Source organism: Balaenoptera acutorostrata, chromosome 4, assembly GCF_949987535.1.
Source record: "Balaenoptera acutorostrata chromosome 4, mBalAcu1.1, whole genome shotgun sequence".
In the NCBI taxonomy this organism is placed as follows: Eukaryota; Metazoa; Chordata; class Mammalia; order Artiodactyla; family Balaenopteridae; genus Balaenoptera; species Balaenoptera acutorostrata.
The window spans coordinates 139,600,338-139,626,736 of record NC_080067.1 but is presented as its reverse complement, the minus strand read 5'-3'; the positions used below and the strand labels follow the sequence as shown (position 1 = coordinate 139,626,736).

At 36.1% G+C, this 26,399-nt stretch overlaps 1 protein-coding gene across 11 annotated transcripts in view; it reads left to right on the top strand.

The window, feature by feature from the left end:
- SYNJ1 (synaptojanin 1) overlaps positions 1-26,399 on the top strand; it is an 86,823-nt gene that overhangs the window by 37,039 nt on the left and 23,385 nt on the right. For 4 of the 11 annotated variants that reach the window (XM_057545265.1, XM_057545273.1, XM_057545271.1 and 1 more), the window contains exons 9-22: positions 865-1,034; positions 1,794-1,875; positions 4,644-4,796; positions 7,372-7,528; positions 9,816-9,839; positions 12,332-12,523; positions 14,454-14,538; positions 18,683-18,823; positions 20,293-20,485; positions 20,736-20,894; positions 21,772-21,928; positions 22,543-22,660; positions 22,760-22,975; positions 25,848-25,926. In XM_057545265.1, the coding sequence (XP_057401248.1) occupies positions 865-1,034; positions 1,794-1,875; positions 4,644-4,796; positions 7,372-7,528; positions 9,816-9,839; positions 12,332-12,523; positions 14,454-14,538; positions 18,683-18,823; positions 20,293-20,485; positions 20,736-20,894; positions 21,772-21,928; positions 22,543-22,660; positions 22,760-22,975; positions 25,848-25,926 (1,926 nt within the window). Of the gene's footprint in view, positions 1-864; positions 1,035-1,793; positions 1,876-4,643; positions 4,797-7,362; positions 7,529-9,815; positions 9,840-12,331; positions 12,524-14,453; positions 14,539-18,682; positions 18,824-20,292; positions 20,486-20,735; positions 20,895-21,771; positions 21,929-22,542; positions 22,661-22,759; positions 22,976-25,847; positions 25,927-26,399 lie in introns of all 11 variants that reach the window. The other 7 variants (XM_057545272.1, XM_057545270.1, XM_057545268.1 and 4 more) reach the window with 2 other exon arrangements.

The following is a 26,399-nucleotide window of genomic DNA, read 5'->3' as shown; positions in this document are numbered from 1 at the left end:
CTGTCACTGGCATAAAGATACCAGGCAGTTTCTTCCTTCATCTGTACATCGCCTTGCCTATTTCCTAGAAACCATAGTCATTGTTTTAAACCTATGAAATGTTGAATAATGCATTTGTGTACACAAAAGACTTCTTGTACTGATGAGAGAAAATTTGAGAATTTTCATTAAATAAGAACCTAAAGAAATGTCTGACTTCTAAGGAAAAATATTTTACATAAATGTTTATTGAGTTTGAATTGATATAAATTATAGTGTTACATAAGATTATAAACTTAAACAAAATGGTTAGAAAACATTTTCTAAAGTTTAAGCTAATGAAGTCCAAAATTAATTATTTGGCTATTTTGTTTTAATATTGTTAATAAACAACTTATACTTTAGAGAATGACTTTTTATGGTAAACTTTTGAAACGTTTGTATATATTGAATGAAGGTATAAAAAAATGAATTTTTCAATTTTTGATGGGCTTTGTCTTAAAAAATAAGCTGTTTTATTTTGAGATTCTGTAATAGATATAAACAGTCATTATATTTTTATGGTAAAAAATGAAACGCTGGTGGTTGGAAATCATTTTTCATTTTCTAAACCAGATGGGAATGTTATTTAGGTTCCCTGATATTAATCATGTCATACCCAATCTCTCTGGGATAGTATATGAGGTTTTAGGAAAAAGATGCCATAAGATATCAGCAAGTAATTTTCCATTTTACTGCCAGTGGCAGTGAAAGCTTTGTGAGATTAGTAAGATTTCAAGGACCTGCTGAGATTTTCATTTGAGATGTAAAGTTCCATTTATAACAGTATATTGATAAGATCATATTTAGTTAACATTTAAATGAATATTTGCTTTTTATTTTCAGAGTCATTTGAAAGCTTCTGAACATGCAACTGATATCCAGATGGTGAATTTTGACTATCATCAAATGGTTAAAGGAGGAAAGGCAGAAAAATTACATAGTGTTCTTAAACCTCAAGTCCAGAAGTTTCTGGATTATGGATTTTTTTATTTCAATGGAAGTGAAGTTCAAAGGTTTGACTGCTCTGTTTCTCTTTTCTTTAAATTGGGACTTTGCTATAATTTTATTTAATTAAATAAAATACCTTCCTTTATTATACTTGATTTTAAGCTTGTTTTGCTTTCTTTCTAGTAATAGCTTACATTACTGGGCACATACCATGGGTCAAGCAGTACACTTAGTCTTTACAAGTATAATATCAGTTCTATTATTATCTCCATTCACATTTGAGGAAGTGGAGGCATAAAGCTATCATCTGCCCCAGGTCACATAACTAGGAAATGGTAGAGCTTGATTTATCTGGCTCCAGATCTCATGCTGCTATCTCTGAGGCTACTCCATTTCTCTCTTAAAATTAATGTCTTAATATTTCTTGGCCTCAAGGGCATCTGAATAGAGTACTCAACTTTTCCCTTTCTCTATGTTCCCAAAAGTCAGGTAACAAGAAAACAATTCAATGTAATTCCTTGTGACTTTCTAAAGTCTTTTGCATTTTCAACAAATTGAATGGAGATAATAAAATCTATCTTGCAAATCTAAAACAAAAAGAATGTATGGCAGAACGTTAACAGTTGTAGAATCTGGATGGTGGGTATATGGATGTTCACTGTAAAATTCTTTCATCTTTTTTGTATGTTTGAGAACTGTTACACTAGAAAGTTGGGGGGAGAAAGTAGATGCTACACTTTAATCAGCTTAATTTTTCTCAGTTTGTTTTAGGTTTGTTATTTTTGTTTTAAACTATCCATTTAATTTCACTGAATTTGTTACAGATGCCAGAGTGGTACAGTTCGAACAAACTGCTTGGATTGTCTTGATAGAACAAATAGTGTGCAGGCGTTCCTTGGCTTAGAGGTAAAAAGAATAAAATACGTCTATGCAACTTGTATCAAATGCCTTTTCCAGTGCTTTTGTAATATTTATGTTTCTCATTAATTACTTCTCACAAAATGAAGTTATGCTAAAGGCATTCTTTACTTGTCTTCTAGTCTTTTTCTTTGGGGGAGGGGGCAACATCCCTTTTCATTTAAATGTTTCCTTTATCTGTTCTAAATACTTTCTTTAGATAGCGTCTGTTTCCCTCTATTGTTCCTTAACTTTCCCTTAAAAAAAAACCCCCTGCTATTTATACTATTCCAGTAATTGCCTCTTCTGCCTGTCTTTTGGATAAAGAAAAGAAATACATGTATATATTTGGCCTTTATTCTCTGTGTTGTCTTTTAAAAGTCTTTTTGGAATGGGGGAGGATCTGTTTTCACATGTACAACCCTATAGGATTATATTTTTGACAGAGTCTGATCCAGTGCCATTTACATGGCATTTTCAAATCAGTAGTCACAAAAAACAGGATCAGATGAAAATGTCATTGTTAGAAGGAAAGTGAATGAGAGCCAACTTCTGTAACAAAGTCTCTGTTTAAAAGTTTTTCCCTTTACTATTTATCTATCAAATTCAGTCTAATTTAGGCATAATCTCAACTATTTGACAAACTGTGTAGCAATGCTGAGATTTCCAAGTCTTGCCTATTATGCAGCACTTAGGTTCATATGGCTATTGTGGGTCTTCATTTAGTTCCATAGGAACTTAGCGTAGTTCTCAAATACTATGAAAAACAGGAATAGGAAGTAACAGGTTCTTATTTCCTCTAACAAATGATCTTACATTTGGCCAGAATATTGGTTAATTAGTTACTCTGCAACTGAGGGTCTTTCTATCTTGAAATGAAAGTACAATGTATAGAATTGTCTACTACAAAAATGTATTTTTCATGTAACTAAATAAATTTTACTGCTTTGCCTTTTTTGAAATCTGTCCTTGAGGTTTACTTAGAAAATACAACAGAAATAAGTAAAACCAGGCATTTGGTCATAGGGATGGAGTTTATCACACGGCTCAGGTTTGTTTTGAGTTCTGTTCTGAAGTGGCTAAAAACATTTAGTTAGATTCTGAGAGTAAGGTTAGTGAAATACTTGAACATCTTCATTAAAAGTAGAACAAGTGTTAGAATCTGACTTAGCTGACTACCCACCGTTTGTTGTTAGGTGTGAGAATACTCCCTAGTATAGCAGTTGGTTGACTGGTTACAAAATATACTGCTAATGTAGGCAAAACCAAACTACTTGTAGTGAAGACCACTTTTGCCCAGTTCCTTGAAGAAGGAGGTATAAATGATAAAGGAGATGCCGGAGGCTGATTTTGTTAATACTCCATGCCAGCAAAGAATAGCCCTGGTGTAGGTCTCTAGGCAATCAGATAAACCCAGTATAGGGTTTTGTATATTATTTTTTTTTTTTTTAAAGGAAACTATGTGGTTTTTTTTTTGTTTTTGTTTGTTTTTTTAAAATGGGAATTATTTATTTATTTATTTATTGCTGTGTTGGGTTTTCGTTTCTGTGCGAGGGCTTTCTCTAGTTGCGGCAAGTGGGGGCCACTCTTCATCGCGGTGCGCGGGCCTCTCACTGTCGCAGCCTCTCTTGTTGCGGAGCACAGGCTCCAGACGCGCAGGCTCAGTAGTTGTGGCTCACGGGCCTAGTTGCTCCGCGGCATGTGGGATCTTCCCAGACCAGGGCTCGAACCCGTATCCCCTGCATTGGCAGGCAGATTCTCAACCCCTGCGCCACCAGGGAAGCCCTGTATATTATTTTAATATTTGATCCCTCTATAGTTATGGATAATGTCCACTTATAGACAAGATAAAAGAAAACACAAATGGGAAGGAGTTAAGTGAAAATGCAAGGCATCGACTAGATTCCAAATAAGAGAAAGAGACTGGATAAGGATTATATGTTGCTTTGCCTTTGCCAGACTTCAAGGCTAAGAGTCATTCATAGTAAAGACCAATAACTTCTCTAAACACTTCCACTGTGATGAAGGAACCGTGGGAGCCCAAAGATCCTTGCATTCCTTGCATGCTGTGTTCCCCCTAGTTCTCCCTTATATGCTTTACTGATACGAATTTTATACATTAGAAGCTGTCGTGACTTTATTCAGAGATATGACTTACTTTTAAAATTTTGATAACAATTCAAGAGCAGCTCAACTTTTCTCACAATCTCCTGACCTTAATTACCCAAATGTGTAGAACCAAATCCAAAATTTAAAGAAACTTAGTTATTTCTACATATATTTAAATAAACTAGGTAAATATTGATATATTTCTCTGCTCCAATGCATGCTGTTGTGTATTGTTCTTTTAGGTGAACAAGATAAGCTAGTCTGATTTATAGGGACATTTTTTTCCTTTTTTTTGGCTGCGCAGCTTGTGGGAACTTAGTTCCCCAACCAGGGATTGAACCTGGGCCCTCGGCAGTGAAAGCGGGGAGTCCTAATCACTGGACCGCCAGGGAATTCCCCATAGGGACATTTTGATAAGCTTAATATCATTTAACCAGAAAGAAGTTCTTATTACTGCAAGGGAATACTGAGTTACTTGTAGGTTTCATTGACGTGATATTTACTTTAGAAATTGACATGATGGGAAATAGTAAACCTGTGTTTTCAGAATCTAGACCCACAAAGTCCTGTATCCGTAAATTTTTGGTTTGATTCTGGTAGTTCTTAAAAAGTCACATCATAATGAATGTATTAATATACTTACAAAAGTTTCTCTTTTGCTATTTTAGATGCTAACTAAACAATTGGAAGCTCTCGGCTTAGCTGAAAAGCCTCAGCTGGTGACTCGCTTTCAAGAAGTTTTTCGATCAATGTGGTCTGTGAATGGTGATTCAATCAGTAAGATTTATGCAGGAACTGGAGCTCTTGAAGGAAAGGCTAAGGTAGATCTAGATCTATCGTAACATTATAAAAGATCCTTTTTCCTTCCTTAGTAAAGCTTTAAATGGACTCTTTTTTAAATTAATAGTTTGGTTTTTATAAGATATCTGTTTTAGAATTCTGCTTTGTCATGCTTTTATGTCCTCCTTAACACTTCCTTCTATAGTGGCTACTAATTACTGAACGGATAGTTATTCCCCTAGGTTTGAGGGACATGTACATATGACATACTCAGTTGTTTAGTGATAATCCACTAGGCTTAGATATGTGTTCCTCACCTTTTTTTAAATGATTTTTCACCTGCATAATATCTGTTTTACTTTTCATATTATTTTGATTAAAAATATGTTTTTTTTAAACCTTTGGTTTTGTGTGTGTGTGTGTGTGTGTACGTGGCCGCGCAGCACGGCATGCAGGATCTTGGTTTCCTGGTCTAGGGATTGAACCCAGGCCCCTGCAGTGGAAGCACGGAGTCCTAACCACTGGACCGCTAGGGAATTCCCCCAAATATGTTTTTCTTTAAAAAAAAAATCAGAGACTTCCCTGGCGGTCCAGTGGTTAAGATTCCACACTTCCAGTGCCGGGGGCATGGGTTTGATCCCTGGTTGGGGAACTAAGATCCCACATGCTTGCTGTGTGGCGCGGCCAAAAAATTTTTTTAAAAAAATTTTAAAAAGTAAAACAACAAAACAAAAGCTCCCCTCCCCCCCCAAATCACAGTCTTCCCAATAAAGAGTCTTGTCTCATTTGACTTTGTTTCCCCAGCACTTGACACAGTGCATTCTGTTGGATAGATTTGTGATAAATGCTGGATGGACCAATAAATCAATGGGCAATTTATGCCACACCCACTGTGAACCGAATTCTATTAGGGCTTAAGTTTTTATTCTTTTTCTTTTCTTACCTTGAAAAGGAGGCTATCAAAATGTGCAAAGGAAGTGTGAAATATGGACGTAATTATAAGTCTGTGCCTCATCATTACTTTTATCTACAGACTACTTTCTCCTTTAGTGTTTGGCCCTTACTGAGGGACTTTGGGTGCATACTTGAGACATTTTTCATTATTTTATATACTTAAATATTGACCTTTTATGGCTCCTGGCCTCCATTGAATTTATTAATATTCTAAATCCCTACAATTTCTCAAATTATCCCAGAAATAGAAACAGGGACATTAACCACTTTTATAGTTTCTTATTTAGCCGCTTCAGTATAGCAGCTGAAGTTCATCATCACAAAGTCTTTTAATTTCCAAATCTTCCTCCTTTTCTGTGTCTCATAAAGTGTCATGCCTCTGTTCAGAGGTATTGGCCTTACCTGCAAAAGTTCCTTATGTTCAACTCACAGAAGTAATTTGTATTGACATTTACAAATATTTACTTCTTAAATGGTCCCTATTTTTGAAAACCTGAGACTGTTAAACTTTCATGTATTCCTTTTGAATAAAGAACATAATTCTTGCTTTTAAACCTGATTCTCTACAACTATTGCTTAAAATATTCTTTTATGTTCTGCCTTTTTGTTTCTGTAGTTGACTTTGTACAGAGGTTACATATATTTTCAATGGTCTTTTATCTCTAACAAAATAGATATGAAATTTTATGTATTAAATATTCTAGTCTAAATTTAACTAAAATCTAACATCTGAACTGCTCTTTCTTTTCCTTTCTCTGGGTTCCTTTTGATTAATTGCCTGATAATGTGAATGGTGAGTCTCTTTTCAAATAATGTCATTTGCATATGTTTTATGGAAGGAAATAACATTTTAAGCCTCAAATTCCTGTTATTTAAGGAATAAAAATTACATATTGCAAACTAAAGTTCTTTTTCTAAAAGGCAAGAGTTTGTTTTTTTTTTAAAACAATCATCAAAATCTGTAAGATTAAAATATCTTTATGGTAGCTAACACACCTAAGTAAAATATATGTTCATTAGAAGTTACAATCGGCTCTCTCACTGTAGGAATTGGCATATATTTATTTTTATTACTTATATTTACATAGGCAAAGTGACCTAAAATATACAAACTGTAGTTTACATGTTACAGACTAGACCTTCGTTCTCATATTCAATTTTAGTTTTAACTAATATAAGTTATTGGGAGCAATTTCAATTTTATTTTTCTACTATTAGAGTACTTTGAAGTTTTTCTGAGAACATGCAAGTGCAGTGTATCCTCCTTTATCTCCCCTGCTTCTCCCCACCTATCCCATCCATCCCCAAGTCTAAAAGTTACTATGTAAGAAGTAATTTCCTTGTCTTGAATAAGTACATTTCAGTTTATTTCCTTTATAGTAAACAATTTTAAACTTTTAAGGCTCTAGATATCATTAGTGGATGCAGTTGTGGCACAGAGCTTCTTCTGTCTCTTTGTGCAGAGCTGTTATCCAAAAGAGGAAAAGAAACAGTGACATCTTGAGGCATTTTAATGTGATGGTTTGATATTCAAATAGAATAATTAGGTCCTTTTTATTACAGTAAAGTCATATAAAACTTATTTAAAGTTTAAGAATACCTATTGAATAAAAACAATTTAGAATGAAAAGTCCATGCTTTTTTCCCCAACAGGCTGGAAAGTTAAAAGATGGTGCTCGTTCTGTTAGTAGAACAATTCAGAATAACTTCTTTGACAGCTCCAAGCAAGAGGCCATTGATGTTTTGCTACTGGGAAATACTTTAAATAGTGATTTAGCTGACAAAGCTCGAGCCCTTTTAACTACTGGAAGTTTGCGTGGTATGCGTACTTACTTTATATTTTACTTTATATTGTTTATATTCCTTCTAAAAGTCCAAGAGGTGAATGTAAACTTATTTACATAAATACTTTTTAGATTGAGTTGATTAAAATAGTTTTGGAAGGAATTTCTATCCATGTAATTTTCTAAAATTGCATTCTCCAAAGGAAGTTTATCTCTCCTAAAATGTCTATATCATTAGTGGAATTATTAAGCTAAAACCGAGGCCCATGCATGTTTTCTTTTATAGATTATGATTGAGGAGGTAAATGGTTTAAGTATTGCTAACTTTATATAAGGCAGGAATTCATAAAATATTCAGCTAGTACTTTCAGTAGAGTATTCAATAGTTAAGTAGAAAACATTGCTTTATTGAAAAAAACAATACCTTTGTTAGTTATTTTGCTAATCACCACCCCAAAAGTTTCTATAACTTGGTCCTACCTTTGAAATGCTGTTGTTTGAATGAGCATTAAATCATATTAATAATTTTAAAACGTTGCTTATTATTGGACACTATCATTCCCAATTTTAATATTTGACATAAATATATGGCTTTCAGAATGGCTGTTTATCTTTCACTGTGTCTTTCATTAAAATCAAAAGAATTTGAGCTCATATCAGTGAGCGTATATTAAGCAGTATCGTGGGAAAACTCAATATACATTGTAGAACTTAATAGACTTCCTTAATTTCATATTTTTTTCTATTTTAACACTGTAGCACTCTGAACATTTTTATTTCTTCTGTTACCCACCCCCCCCAAACCAAACCTTTCAATTTTCCCTGTTCAAGTAGGAGAAATTGTTCTTCATCAAATAATGTACTCTTGGATCATTACTTGGTCAAGTACGTTATCATGGATTCTTTCAGAATTCTGCATGGTGCTGAAGGTAGTTAATTACAGTCAGCTCCTCAGGGATCTGTGAGTAGGCTGCGGACTGAAGTCTACTAAAGCTCTGAAAACCAGAATCTGATCTTAGCTACTGCTTTTAACGTCAGGCTTTCTTCCTGGCTTCCAGCAGTAGACGCTGACTGATTTGCGTCTTATCACCTCTTTCCACCTGTGCCTACTTTGATACGGAGGCATTTATCAGCAACAACTGAAAGTAAGCCATTGAAGGAAAGAGAAGTGAGGGACCTGAGTAATTCCCAGACTTGATCATCAGTTTTTTTGGCTTCCTGCACATTTTACTATATGAGAAATATACCCTTAAAAAAAGTACAGTCAGTTCTGCTCTAATGCTTATTCTGAGAATGGGAATTTTGTTCCAACATGGATGCTATATCAGGGGACATTTTGAGTATAATGCCAATTCTGCAGTCGTTTATGCATGATTTCACTGGTAATAATGCTAGGGAAATGCAGAAAGCTGCACCCAGCAGAACTGAGTTGGGTAGAAATATACACAACACACATACACATGTGCGTACACCTGAGACATCCCTCTCCCTCCGTTCACCAGACGTATGATGAGCCAGATCCATCCATATCTGGTTTACAACTTACCGTCCAATTGCAGAGACCCCTCCTCCCAGGATTCACAATTACTCACAAGCACAGGCCTCCTGCTGCGCGTTTCTGTGAGCAAACCTCAGGTCCTTGTCAAAACGAAGTGCCGTATTTTAGACGTACCCGTGCGTTCCTTAACCATTCAGCGTGCGTAAAGTTCTGCTACCGTTTTTATGTTAGGTCCCTATCTTTCTTGGCACGTCATTGACGAAGTGTCTGAATGCTGTGCCCGAACCCCGTTTTTGCCATAAGCCCTGTGCCTGTGGGAACTTGCACCATTCTGCCTAGCATGGTGATTTTGCTGGAATGTACATGTTTTGTTATAACTGAACTGATTGTACTTATCAACTGGTGAGTCCCAGAAGGAATACTACAAGGTGTATGTTAGGGCAGTATCTTCAGTATTTCAAAGTCCTCCAGCCTCTTAGGTTTTCAGGTTCCTATTCTCCCTCACAAGCATATGCACGTGGACACACATAGACTTACATATGGGAGTAGCCTGGAAAGCAGGCCTACAACCTTCTGATTGTGAAACTCTGGACATCACTGAGTTCCCATAGGATTTTTCTTAGATGCAGAAGGTTTGCATCAGTCATTGTCATTTATTTTTATCTTTGGTGTCCTACAGCCATCAGAAAAAAATTGACTCATCAAACTAAATCAAAAGAAAGAAATGAGGCCGTCTGAGAATGTTTTGTCATAACATTCTAGACTTCAGCTGTAACTTGCTGTTTTACTAATGATTCTTTGTTTTCTTCTTGATGCATCCATAGTTTCTGAACAGACATTACAGTCAGGTACAGTATAGAAAATCAATCTGTAAATAAAAGCAACTTCTCTATTTTTTTAAAAAGTTGATGTTGTATATACATAAAGCCGCAAATAAATGGAAACTTTATTTTGCCCTCTGAATCTAACATGATAAATTGATACCTTGTTTTAATCTGAGAAAAAAATTTTAAGTTTGAGAAAACTAAGTATTTCATTTAGAAGGAAATATGCACTGCTCTTTGTATTCCTGTAGCAAATGCTTAATTCCAATTAAGTAGAGGTCATCTAGTTTTAATTTTACTTTTATATTTCATTGAACAAACATTGTTAGTGTTATACCTTACTCTTTATAGGCTACTGAACAAAACCCAGGTGTGACTCTTGGATTAATGCCCGAGTACTGTGATATTTATGACTACTCAACGGCGTTTCTCACACATAATATTTTAAAAGGCATTTAGTGTACTAAAATATGATCTGAAATCTTTTAAAAAGCATTAAGATTGCTGACAAACTTAGAAGAGTTAAGTGTGTGAGACCTAAAGGTCATTATTTTTCTTGCCTTTCCTATTCTTAGGAATCTCACGCCTTCATTCGGTGGACAAGGTTTATGATCTTGTCTTTAAACTTGAATCTGTGGCAAAATGAGCAAAAGCTAAACTCTTGCCAGAAATTTAGCTGAAAAAGACTTTCACTTAAGATTTGATATCCCTTAAGATTTGTTTCACTTAGTTATTGTTCTGAGTGTTTTGAGAAACTATTGGCAATTTTTTTGAGAAGGATGGAGGAAGAGAGCACTTGGATATATTTTTGAGTTATGTCATGATATCCATTTTCTGAAATGGTATGGTATTTAGGGATGGACATCTGTTTGAACATAGACTCATTTCTTCCTGTACATTAAGGTGCCAACCAGTTAAGAATAAACTAGGAATTTTTTGTAAACTTTTTATTCCATTTGTAAACAGACTTTAGTAGCTCACCCAACGTGGCAACATGTTTTTGTTCACACAATTCATTATTTGTCTTGCTGGATATTTTAAGCTGTTAAATCATTATAGAACTTGGGTTTTGATGTAGAAAGGATTGTAGAAGCTGTTTTCATAGCAGTAACAATGGCAGTGACTTCAATTAGAAAGACCAGTGATAATCTGTAGTAATAGAGAATTATTCTTTATCCAGGTTCAGCAGGCTTTCAGTTAACCATACCAACAGGCCAGAACAAACAATCTGCTTTCATTACCACCGGACACCTCTATATGAGTAATCAAATCAAATAGCAAGAGGGCTAGCAGTGTGCACGTCTGCCCCTGGGAACAGTGGGGACGTGCTTGTCATCTAAATCAGCAGTCCTTTCATGGGATTCACAGGTCAAACTATTTTCACTCTAATCCGAAAAAGTTATTTGCCTCTTTCACTCGTTCTCTCACAAGACTGCTTGCTGTATGTACCTTGGAATCCAACAATAATAATTAATATCATAATAAAATAAGATCCTGTGGTGAAAGGTGAGCACCATTGTGATTTCCCTTTCCTCTTGCCAGTTAACCGCCCGTTAAGGGCATATTCTCTGTCTTTAGACTGAAGTCCTGTTAAGGCTCTATTAACTTAAGTGCCAAGGATTAGACTTAACCTAAATGAAGCATGGTTTAGGAGGAAGAAGGATAGGTGGAAGTCAGAAAAATAGGTGGGGAAAGGATTGAGGATTCAAAATATATTGAACATTTATTCATTTAACCATTACTTACTGAGCACTTACTATGTGCCAGGCGCTCTTCTAGTCACTAGGGATATTAGACCAACATTTCTGCCCTCGTGGAGCTTCCGTTCTTGCGAGGGTCCAGTGGCTGAGCAGTGAGAGAACAGGGATGGGGTGGCAGGTGAGGGCAGAAAGGCGGGGCAGGTTGTTTGGGGCCTTGCAGAATGTTTGTAAGGACTTGGTGTCTCCTCTGAGCTGGGGGGCGTTTAGTCATGACTTCATCTCCATCCTCTCATTATTGTCCATAATTTGTGTTTTTGTCAGGGAGCCATTATTCATCAAACCACCTGTCAGTATCTAGAATCCTAAATGTAATGGTTCTTGAATGTTTTTGTTTGTGGAGAAATAACATATTTTTACTAGCCTCCGAATGAAAGCTGTATGAAAGTCAGTTGCTATATTCCTAAAAATGTGCAGTCTCTGCTTTTGTATTTCATAAAATAGTGTACCATTTCAGTGAAACAGAACTGTTTGTTCTGCATGTTTTTTGTTGCTGCATTAATTTTGTAAAGTTTTTTTACTTGGGCTATTGTACTTAATGTATGATTTTTTTTAAAGTTGTGTTGGTTAATTGTATTGTGCTGGGCTCTGTGTTCAAGGCTGTCTTTTTTGTGCTTATGCATGTTATCTGATGCTTCTTTGTGCTGACGATGGTAATTGTACTTTCCAGCCATCATTTCTCAGTCATGAAAATCAATTTTTTTTTTTTGTAAATGGTTAAATGCAGCCAAAATTCTGTTGTGTTTTGTTCTCGATTAGCATCTTCTAAAGTTCTAAAGAGCATGTGTGAGAATTTCTACAAGTATTCAAAGCCCAAGAAAATTCGAGTATGTGTGGGCACCTGGAATGTGAATGGCGGGAAGCAGTTTCGCAGCATAGCTTTCAAGAATCAGACGCTCACTGACTGGCTTCTCGATGCACCCCAATTAGCTGGCATCCAGGAGTTTCAAGGTTGGCTTTTTATAATACAGATTTAATTAATTAACCCTGACTGTGATTTATTAATCTAGAAAACAAATGTGGCACTTCACAGTATGCGTTACCTTATAAAAGAAACTGGGATTTATACATTTGAAGACCAACATTCTTATAGATCAAATCTGTTCAAATCTTAGGTCTTTTGTATTCCTAGACCTTTATCTACTACTTCATAAGAAAACATGGTAAAATAAAAAATCCTTTTCTTTGTTATTTGATTCTCAGGAAATTGGATCCGTACATAAATTGATATCTTTAAGGTAACTGCACGTATAAGAAAAACTAGTTCTGTTTTTATTCTTTAGACTGATACAAAGCAAGCTTATTTTATGATTGATAATTTTTCAAATCTAATATGTTCTATTTTTCAAATACAGTCCTTTTTGCTAAGATAAGAAACAGGGTGGATCATGAGCAGTTTTACAAGACTTGTTTTGACATTCGTTGGCCCTTTATACTAACCAGCACTGATTCATCCTTGTAAAGACTTGTCATCCAGTTGGGTACTCTGCCACCAAGCTCTTAATAGCCAGAAGCAAACATTAAGCTGAGGATGCTTGTATTAAGATTTTAACTAGAATCATGGATTTGAGGCCTTCTTTGTTCAAGTCAACTTAGTTCCTTTTTCAAATGGTACACGTTTACCAAGTGTTATTTATGAAGGTGATGTACATAGGAAATACTGTGAGATGCAGATTTTCCTTTTTTAGTTGTCTTTAATCAGTCACACCTTAAACCCTGGGAATTTCCCTAAACTTTTTTTTTTTTTTTCCTAAACTTTTATTAAAATGCCCCTTTTCATTTACATTGAACCTAACTTGAAACTGTTGTTGTAGTAGTAATAATAACAATAATAAAATAACAGCTAATACTACAATTCTAACTACTTTACATCTACTCATTTAATCCTTATAACAGACCTAATACACCGTCACTATTATTATTCCAATTTCACAGATGAGAAACTGAGACACAGTAAGAGAAGTGACCTGCCCAAGGTCATTCAGCTAGTAGTGACACAGCCAGGATTTGAACTCAGGCAGTTTGGTTCCACAGTTGGGCCACTGCATTTTATTTGTGAACTTGGGCAAGTTGCTTAGGTTCTCCAAAGCTTCAGTTTCCTGTCTTTAAATAAAAGGCAAATATAATCTGTCTCATAAGGTGTTTGTGTAGTTAATGAGAAGATTTGTCTATAAGGCTTGCACATAATAGCAGTCAATAAATTTTTTTTTTCTCAGTATTTGTTCATAGTATTTATAAGTTCTTTCTCTAGCTATTTATCCTCATTTCTGAATGCTTGGGACACCCGAAGTACCCTGGGGTTGCTTATCTAAAGCAGCTCTGTTCTCTTTTGGTCTTGTCAGCTATGAGAGAGCTAATGGCTAGAACAGAGGGGTTAGTCTGAGCCCCTGACTCTTCTCATTTTCCTAGACTGCTTCCACTTAGGAATCTTCAAATTTAAGTGCAAAAAATCCCTCTCAACTGTTTCCTCTAATTTGAGACTGTTACTCAACCACTTTAATTATTTGTACCCTTTCTGAAAAATTTCTTTCCCTCTCCATTTTGAGTCACTTTAGCCTTTGAGAAGCGGCTTGTTTCTCTGCTCTCCATGGTACAAACTTTAGCAAGAATTCTTTCAAAATGATTTCTGAGAGGACTTAAGGATCTTCAAAAATAACAGTCTTAGATAGGCAAACTTAGGTCACCTAAATAGAAACTAAATGGAATGTAATTTTGTCCCCCTCAGGGGGTTTTGCCTTTAATTTGAATTTGGTTAAACTTGAAACACAAAAATGGACTTTTATGAGGTCTGACGTTGATCTTATTTGTGTTGAGGGGGTAGGGGAGTTGCCATCTAACTAAGGCCATCTCATAAAAGTCTCTCCTGGATGCTTCATTGTAGATAAAAGAAGTAAACCAACTGATATATTTGCCATTGGTTTTGAGGAAATGGTAGAGTTGAATGCTGGAAACATTGTGAATGCAAGGTAAGCCAGCCAGGTAACACACAGGGAAACTTTCTAGTTGACGGACATGGGGAGCAGATAACTAAGTACTTGTTACAAGGATAGATTGAGAGAATATATGTGAAGATGCTTTTTAAACTATAAAATAGCAGTTCTCAAACTTTTTGGTTTCAGGTCTTTTTACACTCTTAAATATATTGAAAATCTTAAAGAACTTTTATTTATGTGAGTTTTATCTCTCGATATGTATCACATTAGAAATTAAAAATGAAAAATTTAAAACATTTAATTCATTTTAAAATAACAATGATAATAAACTCATTATGTGTTAACATAAATAACACATTTTCTTCCTGAAAAGTAGCTATTTTCCAAAACAAAAATTTACTGAGAAGGATGGCATTGATAGTTTTGCAAATGTCTTTAGAATCTGGCTTAAGACGGCTGTATTCTCACATCTACTTCTGCATTAGTCTGTTGCAATATGTTGTTTTGGTTGAATTATATGAGGAACATCACATAAATATGTAGCTGGAAACCGAAATATCTTAATAGCCTTTTCAGATCATTTCTTCTCTGATACCACTTAACAAATAGTTTCCCAAAGGTTAGTTGCAGTGTGGAATCTGAAACCATAGCGATGACCTTTTTGTGCTCAATTATATTAAAACATTGGTCTGTCTTTTACCCTTGCATGATTTTGAAACATCACGTGTTGGTCATTTGGAACATATTAGTTCACTGAGTTATGTAGATCTTCCAAATTTTGACACATTTCATTATACAATATTAAACATTATATTGGTTAATTTCATCACTCATCAGCAAATTCTTCAAGTATGTGGAAGCTGTCAAGATCAGAGTAGCAGATACAGGTTTATCAAGATTCTCATTTTTGCTTGAAAACATAAATTTTATCATTGGAAAGAGATGCTCGTTTTTTTTCCCTTGAAAACACAGACTTGGATGAAAAACTGTTTGCCAAATAACCTAAATCTGAATAACCATAGTCTGTCACTCGTTCTTTCTTATATTCTATGAAAAAAGGGACATTTCAACTCTGAACTGAAACTATCAGGTGCTTTTCTCTGAAACAACCATGGTGTATGCATTCAGTATGCAGCAGAAGTGCTTGATGTGTATTGCCCATTCATCACACAGAATACTATAAAGATGGGACTCAAGGATTGAGCTTTGACAGAATTAATAATGTTTACTGCTTCATCAGGATATTCTTAGGTGAAATGGCATTTTTTTAAACTGTGAGCGCATGGGGGTAAAGATTATAAGGAATACTAGTACAGTTTGGTGCCTGGATTCCTGCTAAGACATCAGCACTTCTACTTATTGTTTTTGCACCATCATGCAAATGTCAATACAGTGAAAAAGACAATCTCTTAGCGATAGTAGGGAGACAGTTTCGACCTCATGGGTTTTAGGGATCCCCAGGGATGTTCCCCGACCAAGCAGAGAACTGATGTTCTGAAGTGTTATTACAAATACAGATTATTTTAGTGAAATTGAAAGCTTAAGTGTTGTATTTTAAGAAATGATGCTTGCTTTAAAAGTTGAGTAGTTGCCCATCTTTTGTGACTTTTTTTTTTTTTAAAGAATCTTTTTCTTTTTTTAACTTTATTTATTTATTTATTTATTTTTGGCTGCGTTGGGTCTTTGTTGCTGAGCACGGGCTTTTCTCTAGTTGCGGCGAGCGGGGGCTACTCTTCGTTGCGGTGCGTGGGCTTCTCATCGCGGTGGCTTCTCTTGTTGCGGAGCACGGGCTCTAGGCGTGCAGGCTTCAGTAGTTGTGGCTCGCGGGCTGTAGAGCGCAGTCTCAGTAGTTGTGGTGCACGGGCCTAGTTGCTCCACGGCATGTGGGATCTTCCCAGACCAGGGCTCGAACCCGTGTCCCCTTCATTGGCAGGCGGATGCTTAACCCACTGTGCCACCAGGAAAGTCCTCTTTTGTGACTCTTTAAAAAAGATTTTCAGAATAAAATTATGGGCTGAAATAGTATGGTATAGTCATCAGTCTTGAAAATGACAACTTTCTTCTTAGCTAAAGTGAGTAACAGTTTATACAGGGAAGTAGAGAAGAATTCCGACTTCATTCATTTTGCTGTTTGACTCTTCCCTGAAAATACAGATTCAGGTCTTAGAACATATTCTTAGGGCTCCCAGTACCAAACACATTGTTCAGTTGTTGGTCTAAGTAGAGATTAATCAAATTATTCTTTAATGAAAATGGTGATTATTCATTCATATATTTAACCAATATCTACAGAGCACCTACCCTAAGTGCTAAAGATATATCAATGAATAAAACAGACAAATATCCCTACCTGTGTGGACCTTCTTTTCTAGTGGAGGAGACAGACAATAAACAACTCGAATCAGTAAGTTATATAGCATGTTAGAAGATGGTAAGTGCAACCGAAAGTAGATAGATAGAGGTCAGGGGATCGGGCATGTGGAGGTGGGGAGGTGTGTGTGGTTTGGAATGGAGTGATCAGGGTTCATTGAGAGAGCTGAAGAAAGGGATGAAAGCTGTCGTTCTGTTTTCAGAATCCAAGTCTCAGTGGTGGGGTTGGTAGGGAATCCGTGCTCTGAATTTGTACTTTGGAGGCAGTATGGCATAGTGTTAGATAGATTAGATGCGTGGATGTGAGGTCGTATTCTGGCTTACCGTTTATCGTTTGTATGACCTGGAACTACGAGAAGACTGTTTTTGCTCGCCATTGGAGGTTCTTGGGCACAAACTCAATACTCTGAAAATGTATAAAGAGAAAGACTCCAGCATTTTTGCTACCTTCTTTATACAAACTGTGTTTCAGGGTAACTGAATAGTTGATAAGAGAGAAGTTGTTTATAGAAGAATTCCAACTTATTACAAATGCCCATGCAATGCTGAAATTATGAAGCCAACATGTTGTAACCCCTAATGAAATAATGGATCTAGGCAATGATCATCAGTCGTTGTTAAAACCTTAGAAGAAGGATCAGTGGAGGAACTTTTTATTACAACGAGTCGATTGTCACGGTCCTAATAGCCTATCAGATGTAATATCACAGAGATTAGTTCCTGCTATGATGCAAGGGTGACTGTACCACCTGTGAGGTTATTTTTGCCAAAACAAATCAATAAAATTGAATGTTTCTCAATCAAGCTTCTAGAGTAACCAGTTTAAAACAAACCTGACAGAGGGACAAGGTACCATGAAGACGCATCAGACAAATCCAGACTGTTAAACATTTTACAGACAAATAGCCCAGCTTCTTAAAAAATCAATAGCGTTAAAAAGAGGGTCGGGTGAGCTGAGAGACTGCTAAAGATTAATAGAGATTAAGAGACAAGCAAATGCAATGTGTGGACCTTATTTGGACCCTGTTTTAAAGAAACCAACTGTAAGAGGAGGTTTTTTTTAGATAATCAGGGAAATTTAAATATGAACTGAGTATTAGATGATATTAAGGAATCGTTAATATTTGAGTGTGATAACAGCATTGTGACTACGCAAAAATGAAAATGTCCTGCTGCATTAGAGGTGCATACCAAAGTGTTTCTGGGTGAAATGGCCTATGTCTCAGATTTGGGTTAAAATATTCCAGATTTAAAAAAAGGGGAGGGGGTATGGAAGAAGAATGATTGGCAAAATGTTGATAATTGTTGAAGCTGGATAATGGGTATATGGTGGTTTATTTTATGATTATCTCTTTTTTGTGGATGTTTAAAATTTTCCATAATGAGTTTTTTTAAAGATATTATAACCCATAAAAATAAGAAAAGGTGGGGGGGAGTGTATCTGGAAGCATGTTCTTCTCTGTTATCCCAGTGAATACTAAGGAAAAAATAAAGTGTACAAGCTTGAGATTACTCACATGGTGAGCACTCATTTAATCAGTAAGCTCATATTTTCTTTGTAAGGGTGTAATAGGATAGACTTTGAAGTGTGGGTGTTCTTTTGGCTAAATTTTGGGTTTTCCTTTTTAAAGGAAACAAACAAAAAAGCCCAGCCTGCATAAAGACTTCACTGTTGGTGTGGATTTCGTGATGTCATAGTTTTATTAAATGTGGGCATATAAAGGTATAATTGACAACTGTCTTATAAAACAGGCTATATTACTGTCACCATCTTTTTGAAGATTCCCTTTTTAATATTTTCTGGTAGCACAACAAATCAGAAGCTCTGGGCCGTGGAACTTCAGAAGACCATCTCCAGAGACAACAAGTATGTGCTGCTAGCCTCCGAGCAGTTGGTGGGCGTCTGTCTATTTGTTTTTATCAGACCACAGCATGCTCCGTTCATCAGGTCAGTAAACATATCTCTCTCCTAAGGCTACTTCCTAACATCAGATAATAAAAAGGCATGTTTGTGGCTTCAGAGAAACACTTGTTCATGGTTCTTGTTTTTAAATGTGCTTTTTTTTTTTAATTGAAATATAGTTGATTTACAATGTTGTGTTAGTTTCAGGTGTACAGCAAAGTGATTCAGTTATACATTTGTATATATATCTATTCTTTTACAGATTCTTTTCCCTAATAGGTTGTTATAAAATACTGAGTATAGTTTCCTGTGCTATACAGTAGGTCCTTGTTGGTTATGCTTTATTTTATTTTATTATTAAAAAAAATTTTTATTGGGGTATAATTTGCAATGTTGTGTTAGTTTCAGGTGTACAGAAAAGTGAATCAGTTATACATATATACATATATCCACTCTTTTTTAGCTTCTTTTCCCATATAGGCCATTACAGAGTATTGAGTAGAGCTCCCTGTGCTATACACTAGGCCCTTATTAGTTATCTATTTTATATATAGTAGTGTGTATATGTTAATCCCAAACTCTTAATTTATCCCTCCCACTACCCCCCTTCTCCTTTGGTGACCATAAATTTGTGTTCTGTGTCTGGGGGTCTATTTCTGTTTTGTAAATAAGTTCATTTGCTTATAAGTGATATGGTATTTGTCTTTCTCTGACTTCTTTCACTTAGTATGACAATCTCTAGGTCTATTCATGTTGCCGCAAATGGCATTATTTCATTCTTTTTTGTGGCTGAGTAGTATTCCATTGTATACATATATACCACATCTTCTTTTCTTTTTTTTTTTTTTGTTTATAAAGTAGTACTTACTCTTTTTTTTTAAACTTTTCTGAAGATTTAAATTTATTTAAAATTTATTTATTTATTTATTTATGGCTGCGTTGGGTCTTTGTTGCGGTGCACGGGCTTCTCATTGTGGTGGCTTCTCTTGTTGCGGAGCACAGGCGCATGGGCTTCAGTAGTTGTGGCACGCAGGCTCAGTACTTGTGGCATACAGGCTTAGTTGCTCTGCGGCATGTGAGATCTTCCCAGACCAGGTCTCGAACCCGTGTCCCCTGCATTGGCAGGCGGATTCTTAACCACTGCGCCACCAGGGAAGTCCCTGTACCACATCTTCTTTATCCATTCATCTGTGGATAGACATTTAGGTTGCTTCCATATCTTGGCTATTGTAAATAGTGCTGCAATGAACATTGGGGTGCATGTGTCTTTTAGAATTATAGTTTTCTCCCAATATATGCCCAGGAGTGGGATCCCTGGATCATATGGTAACTCTATTTAAATGTGTTCTTGAGTAAAGAATCACTAATAGTTTCACTGTACTCTTTCACAGGCTTGCCCTCTAAGTGCCCCACAATGTGTAATGTTATAATTATGCAACAGGCATTCCTATTTTCTTATGCACATGGAACTATTGGAATTTCTGATCTTTGATTTAGAATTCTTCCTTTTAAAGGGATGTTGCAGTTGATACTGTGAAGACTGGAATGGGAGGTGCAACTGGAAATAAGGGAGCGGTCGCAATACGAATGCTGTTCCACACCACAAGCCTCTGCTTCGTCTGCAGCCACTTTGCTGCAGGACAATCGCAAGTCAAAGAACGAAATGAAGATTTTGTGGAAATAGCACGGAAGTTGAGTTTTCCAATGGTAAATTCTTGCTGCTTGTTTTTGAAGAGGAAGCTTTGAAATGTGTTTCAATTTACCCCAAATTCTGTATCAGTTTTTGAAAATTTAAGATAGTTCCTAGAAATGTCAGCAGTGTTCACCTAAATATTAGATACTTCATGTGTAATTACTGTGGGGTTAAATAAATCGGGCATGGCAGGGGTGAGGCAAAGAAAAAGTTGTAAAACATTTTTTTAATTGATTGTTTAAAATTCTCTCTCTTTGCTTCCAGGGAAGGATGCTGTTCTCCCATGACTACGTATTTTGGTGTGGTGATTTCAACTACCGAATCGATCTTCCTAATGAAGAAGTGAAAGAGCTCATAAGACAGCAAAATTGGGATTCTCTTATAGCAGGAGATCAGCTTATCAACCAGAAAAATGCTGGACAGGTAGATACATACTTAAGATACTTGCATTGGGAAGAAGGGGACCTTTGATTATGAAAGCATACTTTCCTTAAAGTGTTACTTTTTTTTTTTTTTTTTAACCTCTTGGAGTCTCTTTATACTTAGTAAATATATATCTGTAGTTTAACAGATAGAAAATTGCCTTCTCTTTTAAAAAAAGAAATGGAAATGAAAACTCATAATAATTTACAGGAGGAAAAATACATTGCGTCTCCATCAGATTCACTTTCAAGTAGAAGAATATGCATTTTTTCTTTCAGTAATTCCGAATTTAGATTCTTACTTGTCAGGGCTAGAGCTTTTTGGCTTTAAGATCCTATGGTAATTTGCTTTATTTTGATGTTGTTGTTTCTCATATCATCTGCCTTTTTGAGACTTAGTTCTAAAAACTTGTGACCACAAAAGTTGGAAGAATTTATTTAGAAAAAATTTTTTTAAGAAGAGGTGATTGAAGGCACTTGATATGGTATCTTTCTGGTGATCAGACTTAAATTCTGATGGATACCATGTAACCTTCTTAGGCCCCAATTCCTCATTTGAGAATAAGACATCAAACTATTTGATTTCCAAAATCCCATACAGTTCTAAATGTGTCATGTAGCTCAAAAGTCTGGTGGAATTCCATTGTTCACGTTTTTGTACTTTGCTTAATCAAATGGTCAAACAAGTGGCATGATAAAGCCCACGTCTTGGGTTATTTTTTCTTAAGCTCTGTTCCATTCAGTTAGAAGTGTTCATCAGAGGCACATAGATTTCATGAGTCTCCAGCGCATAATAGACATTTAATGCATGGCTGCCTGAATGAAAACAGAACGTTTTTGCCTTTTCGAATAACTTACTTTATGTATGTTTATTTTAGATTTTTAGAGGATTTTTAGAAGGAAAAGTAACCTTTGCTCCAACATATAAATATGATTTGTTTTCTGATGACTACGACACCAGTGAAAAGTGCCGCACCCCTGCATGGACAGACCGTGTCCTCTGGAGAAGAAGGAAATGGCCTTTTGATAGATCAGGTTGGGAAAGTTGGGAAATGGACTTCTTCATTTAAATGAGCTAGTGCAAATTTTACAAGGAAGAAGGGGATGATATAAATATCAAATAAGGCGAGGAGGACTACTTTTTTTTTTTCAACACAGGTTATCTAGAATAAAATAAATTCAATTTAAATATAAAACTTAAAAAAAATTCTCAGACCTGCTTGTAATACTTTAATTTTTTAATCTATTTTCTTTCAGTGATGTAGTGTCATACAAAGAGAAGCAGGGAAACATTTTTACGGAATTGTCAACTGAATGCTAATTAAGATTTCTAATTTGAATAACTCAAGTGGTTTGCAGATATTTTGAACTGCTACTTGTCTGTTCGATTATTTTTGAAACACTATCTGGTCACAGGCCTTTAAGTAGCCTCAGAGTAAAGGCTCATCTTAATTTTAACTAAGTAAAGCATAACATGATAACCTCACCAAGAAACCTTTTTAACTTAACGGTGTCTAGGCTTCCTGCCTGTTAGCAAGTGTGTCTGGCTTCGCAGCCTCAGACAACTGAAGCCCGTGAAACGAAGGAGCTCCACATGATCGGTCGTGCTCAGGTGGCTTCTCTTATGTTTTGTTTTATTCTGACTGCAGCTGAAGATTTAGATCTCCTAAATGCTAGTTTTCAAGATGGAAGCAAAATCCTCTACACGTGGACTCCTGGCACTTTGCTGCACTACGGAAGGGCCGAGCTGAAGACTTCTGACCATAGGTTTAAACAGTCTCTGTATTCCTAATCGTGCTTGAAATTTATTTGAAATGCATCCTTCCTTAAACGTTCCTAACACATCTTCCTTCCTTTATGCCTAAGGCCTGTCGTTGCCCTGATTGATATCGATATATTTGAAGTGGAAGCTGAAGAGAGGCAAAGCATTTATAAAGAAGTAATTGCCGTTCAGGGTCCACCAGATGGTACGGTGTTGGTCTCAATCAGAAGTTCTCTACCAGAAAATAATTTTTTCGATGATGCTTTGATTGATGAACTTCTGCAACAGTTTACAAATTTTGGTGAAGTTATACTCATAAGGTAAGTAAAATATTTATTGTCCAAAAGCAGCTCATGATTTGTAAATAATATTTTCTGTGTTAGAAATCACTTTATTTAGTATTTGAATAGCATATGAGTATTTGTATTTCCGAACTAAAGGCGAATCATACTATAGAAATATTATTCAAAGAGCTCATAGGTTTTGAAACTGGACTTGCTACTTAGAAAGTTTAAAGTTGAGTAGTAAAACTTTATATGAACAATTGACAAGAATAGGTACACGTTTAGATGTGTTCTCTCAAGATTCCTATACGCTATAACATGTAAGCCCTACGGAAGAATGAACATGTGATTGCTATTTCATTTTTTTAAGGAGTGATAGGAGTAAAGCGGAGTGACTTTTCTGCCCTCGGTTTAAGAAATTTGATGTTTTCTGTAATTTTAAGTCGTTTAATTTCCATCTGGTGGAGGAGCAGCCCTGCCAGGTGAATAGTCAGGAGTCATTCTTTCCCGTCTTGGTTTCCATCACTGACTTAACCGTCTGCCTTTTGCAGAACCAGATGCCTCTTGTGTGGTTTAAAAAAACAGTCTATTCCAAATGCCCAGCAATCTTGAGAGACTGAATAACATGTATTGAATTCCATAGGGAAGAGGTACTATCAAATTCCTTTCTGTGCTGTTCATCTGTTTATTTAGGGATGTTTTATAGCTATTTAGTGGGCAAATCTCTATATTAGGTGCTGTGGCAGAGCAGAGGACAAATGGAAGACCCAATTCCTGTTTGGAATCTAGGGAAGATCAGCATGTGTGTAATGGCTTTCCTAGATGCTAAACAGAATACTCCACAGAATGAAGATGGGATAGTTTCTTCTGGAGTGAGAAGCATGCCTGGGAAACCTTACTCTCCTTTCTGAGAGTAAATGGGCAAATAAGAGGAAATTGTATGTAGACTTAACCTGAAATCGTTTGACAAAGATCTACCCCAAAGGTTTAAAATGAAACAAAAAATGTCTAGAGATCTTAAGACTCTAGCAAGTACATGGTGAAATCTCCAGATGACAGTAAGCTTTGCCAAGCGCAGAAATGCCAAACCACCGGGAGCATCACACGGACTGCGTGAGTGGGCAGCACAGTAGCAGATAAGTGTCCTTCTGAGCAAGTTAAAATACTGCACTGGGCTAGACAGAACCCAGAGTGTGCATAAGAGACGAAAGACTGATGCAGGAAAAGGACCTGTCTGCCTTTATCCTAGTCTCTTAAGAACTTGGTGTTAAATTAGAGCTGAAAACTTTCCCCAAAATGCTTCTTATCATTGGAAAAAGTATTGGTAACAAAACAAGGCATTATCCTAGCATTATAAACCCGTGCCGTGCCTCCTCACCTGGAATATTCTGGTTGTTACACCTTAGACAACCAAGTTAGAGTAGAAAAAGCAGACAATGAAAGTAAACAAGGACGGGACTACTGTCACTGGTAGGCTAAACGGATCATCACCTTTTGCTCTGGAATGAGGCAACCATTAGGGAATGAGTGAAGTCTTTATATGTAAGTACGAGATCCCCTGGAAATGTAGATGGGGCAAATTTAGATACTTATATCAATTGGGGGAAAAGTCTAGAAGCTTTTATCCTCGTGAGTGAAAAAAAGGAAGAAAATATAGCTTCTAAAAGGTCCTACATAAATCCATGGATATCAGAACCAGAATCTCTTGTTAAAGTTCAAAATGTATAGGGGGCACATTGCCACGTAAGGATAGGACCAAGAAATTAGCCCTGCCACATGGCCAAAAACACTTTGGTACCATTGTCAGAGAACAGATAGGGTTTGGCGTGGGGGAGAGTGGTGCAGCGTAAATGCAGCCTTTTGATAGTGATTAAAACCTTTGGAGGACGGATCTGGTCCATTGCCAACGATTTGAAAAAGATCCCCTTCATAGTCTTTAGGTAGGAATGATGTCCCTGTGTCTTTCAAATGACAGCATCCTGCAATTTAGTAACTTTATGCCAAAGAAATTGAGTCTCTTACCTATGTTTTGTGTGTATGTGGGTATGTACACATGTACATGTTTTACTGTCTCTCATCTGAAAAATCTGCAAGGATTTCTGAACTTGATTTATACAGTTGGGAGTAGTTCAACTGGTAAAACTGCTTCTGTAAATAAGACTGATAATGTTATAATTTGTTTTTTCTTTTCATGATAACATTATTACGTATCAGTGACCATCTCCTTCAGAGCTTGTTCCAGTGTCCTTTTTATTTTTCCTTTTGGGGGTTTCTTATTTCAAAACTATAAACTTAGAATTATAGCACAGGCCTTTGAAGTCTCAAGAGAGTTAAATGGCTGTCATTGAATAAAAACAAGGACCATAATCTAAGGCTCCTTGGGGCCAGTCTGATTAATTGACTGATATCAATTTTTTTTTTTTTTTTTTTTTTGTGACAACTCCCTGTCTTCTTTCTTGGTCAAAGGGAATTTGCTTCAGGAAAGTCACTGAGACAGTGAAAATACATAATACTGGACTACAGGGTCAGGAGACTTGGGTCCTAGCCCTGTATTTTATTCTCGTAGGGTCACTTTGAACAAGCCACTTCACCTCTGGCCCTTTTTCTCCTTGTCCATGAGATGAAGGATTGGATTAGCAGGGGTCACAATTGGAGGTCCAACGGTCCATTTCTTCTGGCAGGCTGTTTTATTAACAGAGTATTTGAAAGAAATTTGAATTTGAATGCTTTTAGGGAAAGAGTGCCCTCTCCAGGTCACCGCTGGCCCTGCTGCTCTCACTCTTACATTTTTACTTCCTGGCCTCTATAAGCCCTTGTTAATCAATAATCATTGGACTAGTCATTGGGCTAGTTATACCTTAGGTATTAATTATGTTTTTTTTATTGTTTGTTTTTCCCTTCCTTAAAGATTTGTAGAAGATAAAATGTGGGTTACATTTTTGGAGGGAAGCTCTGCCTTGAGTGTTCTGAGCCTGAATGGTAAAGAGGTAAGGTAGCGTTTGTTGAGTCTAAACCATTCCGTAATTAAGTGTCTGAAGATTTTATTTTTAGAGACATGCAGCAAATTATCTAAATGGATTTCCAGTTCAGGAGGATAAAAGACCTAGTGTTGTGCTTTAATATTTATCATTTAGACTAGATTTCGGACTAATTTAGGATAATTTTGGTCCCTCCCTAGAGATGTTAATCATTGATATAGACTAAGAAGAAAACATGTTTACTACCAAATTTTATTTTACTATATTTTCTTATATAAAACTTTAAAATTTTTAATTGGAACAGATATTCTGGCTCATCTATATAGTAGAAAAGATTTCTAGCCAATGGAAGGAAATGCTTTATTTACAAGAAAACAAAGGAGGAATGTGCTCATTAGTCCAAGGAACTTGTTTTATTGGCTTGGAGTGTGGTACCCAGGTCCCTTTTTCAAGCATAGGTAAAATAATTCCCATAGATAACA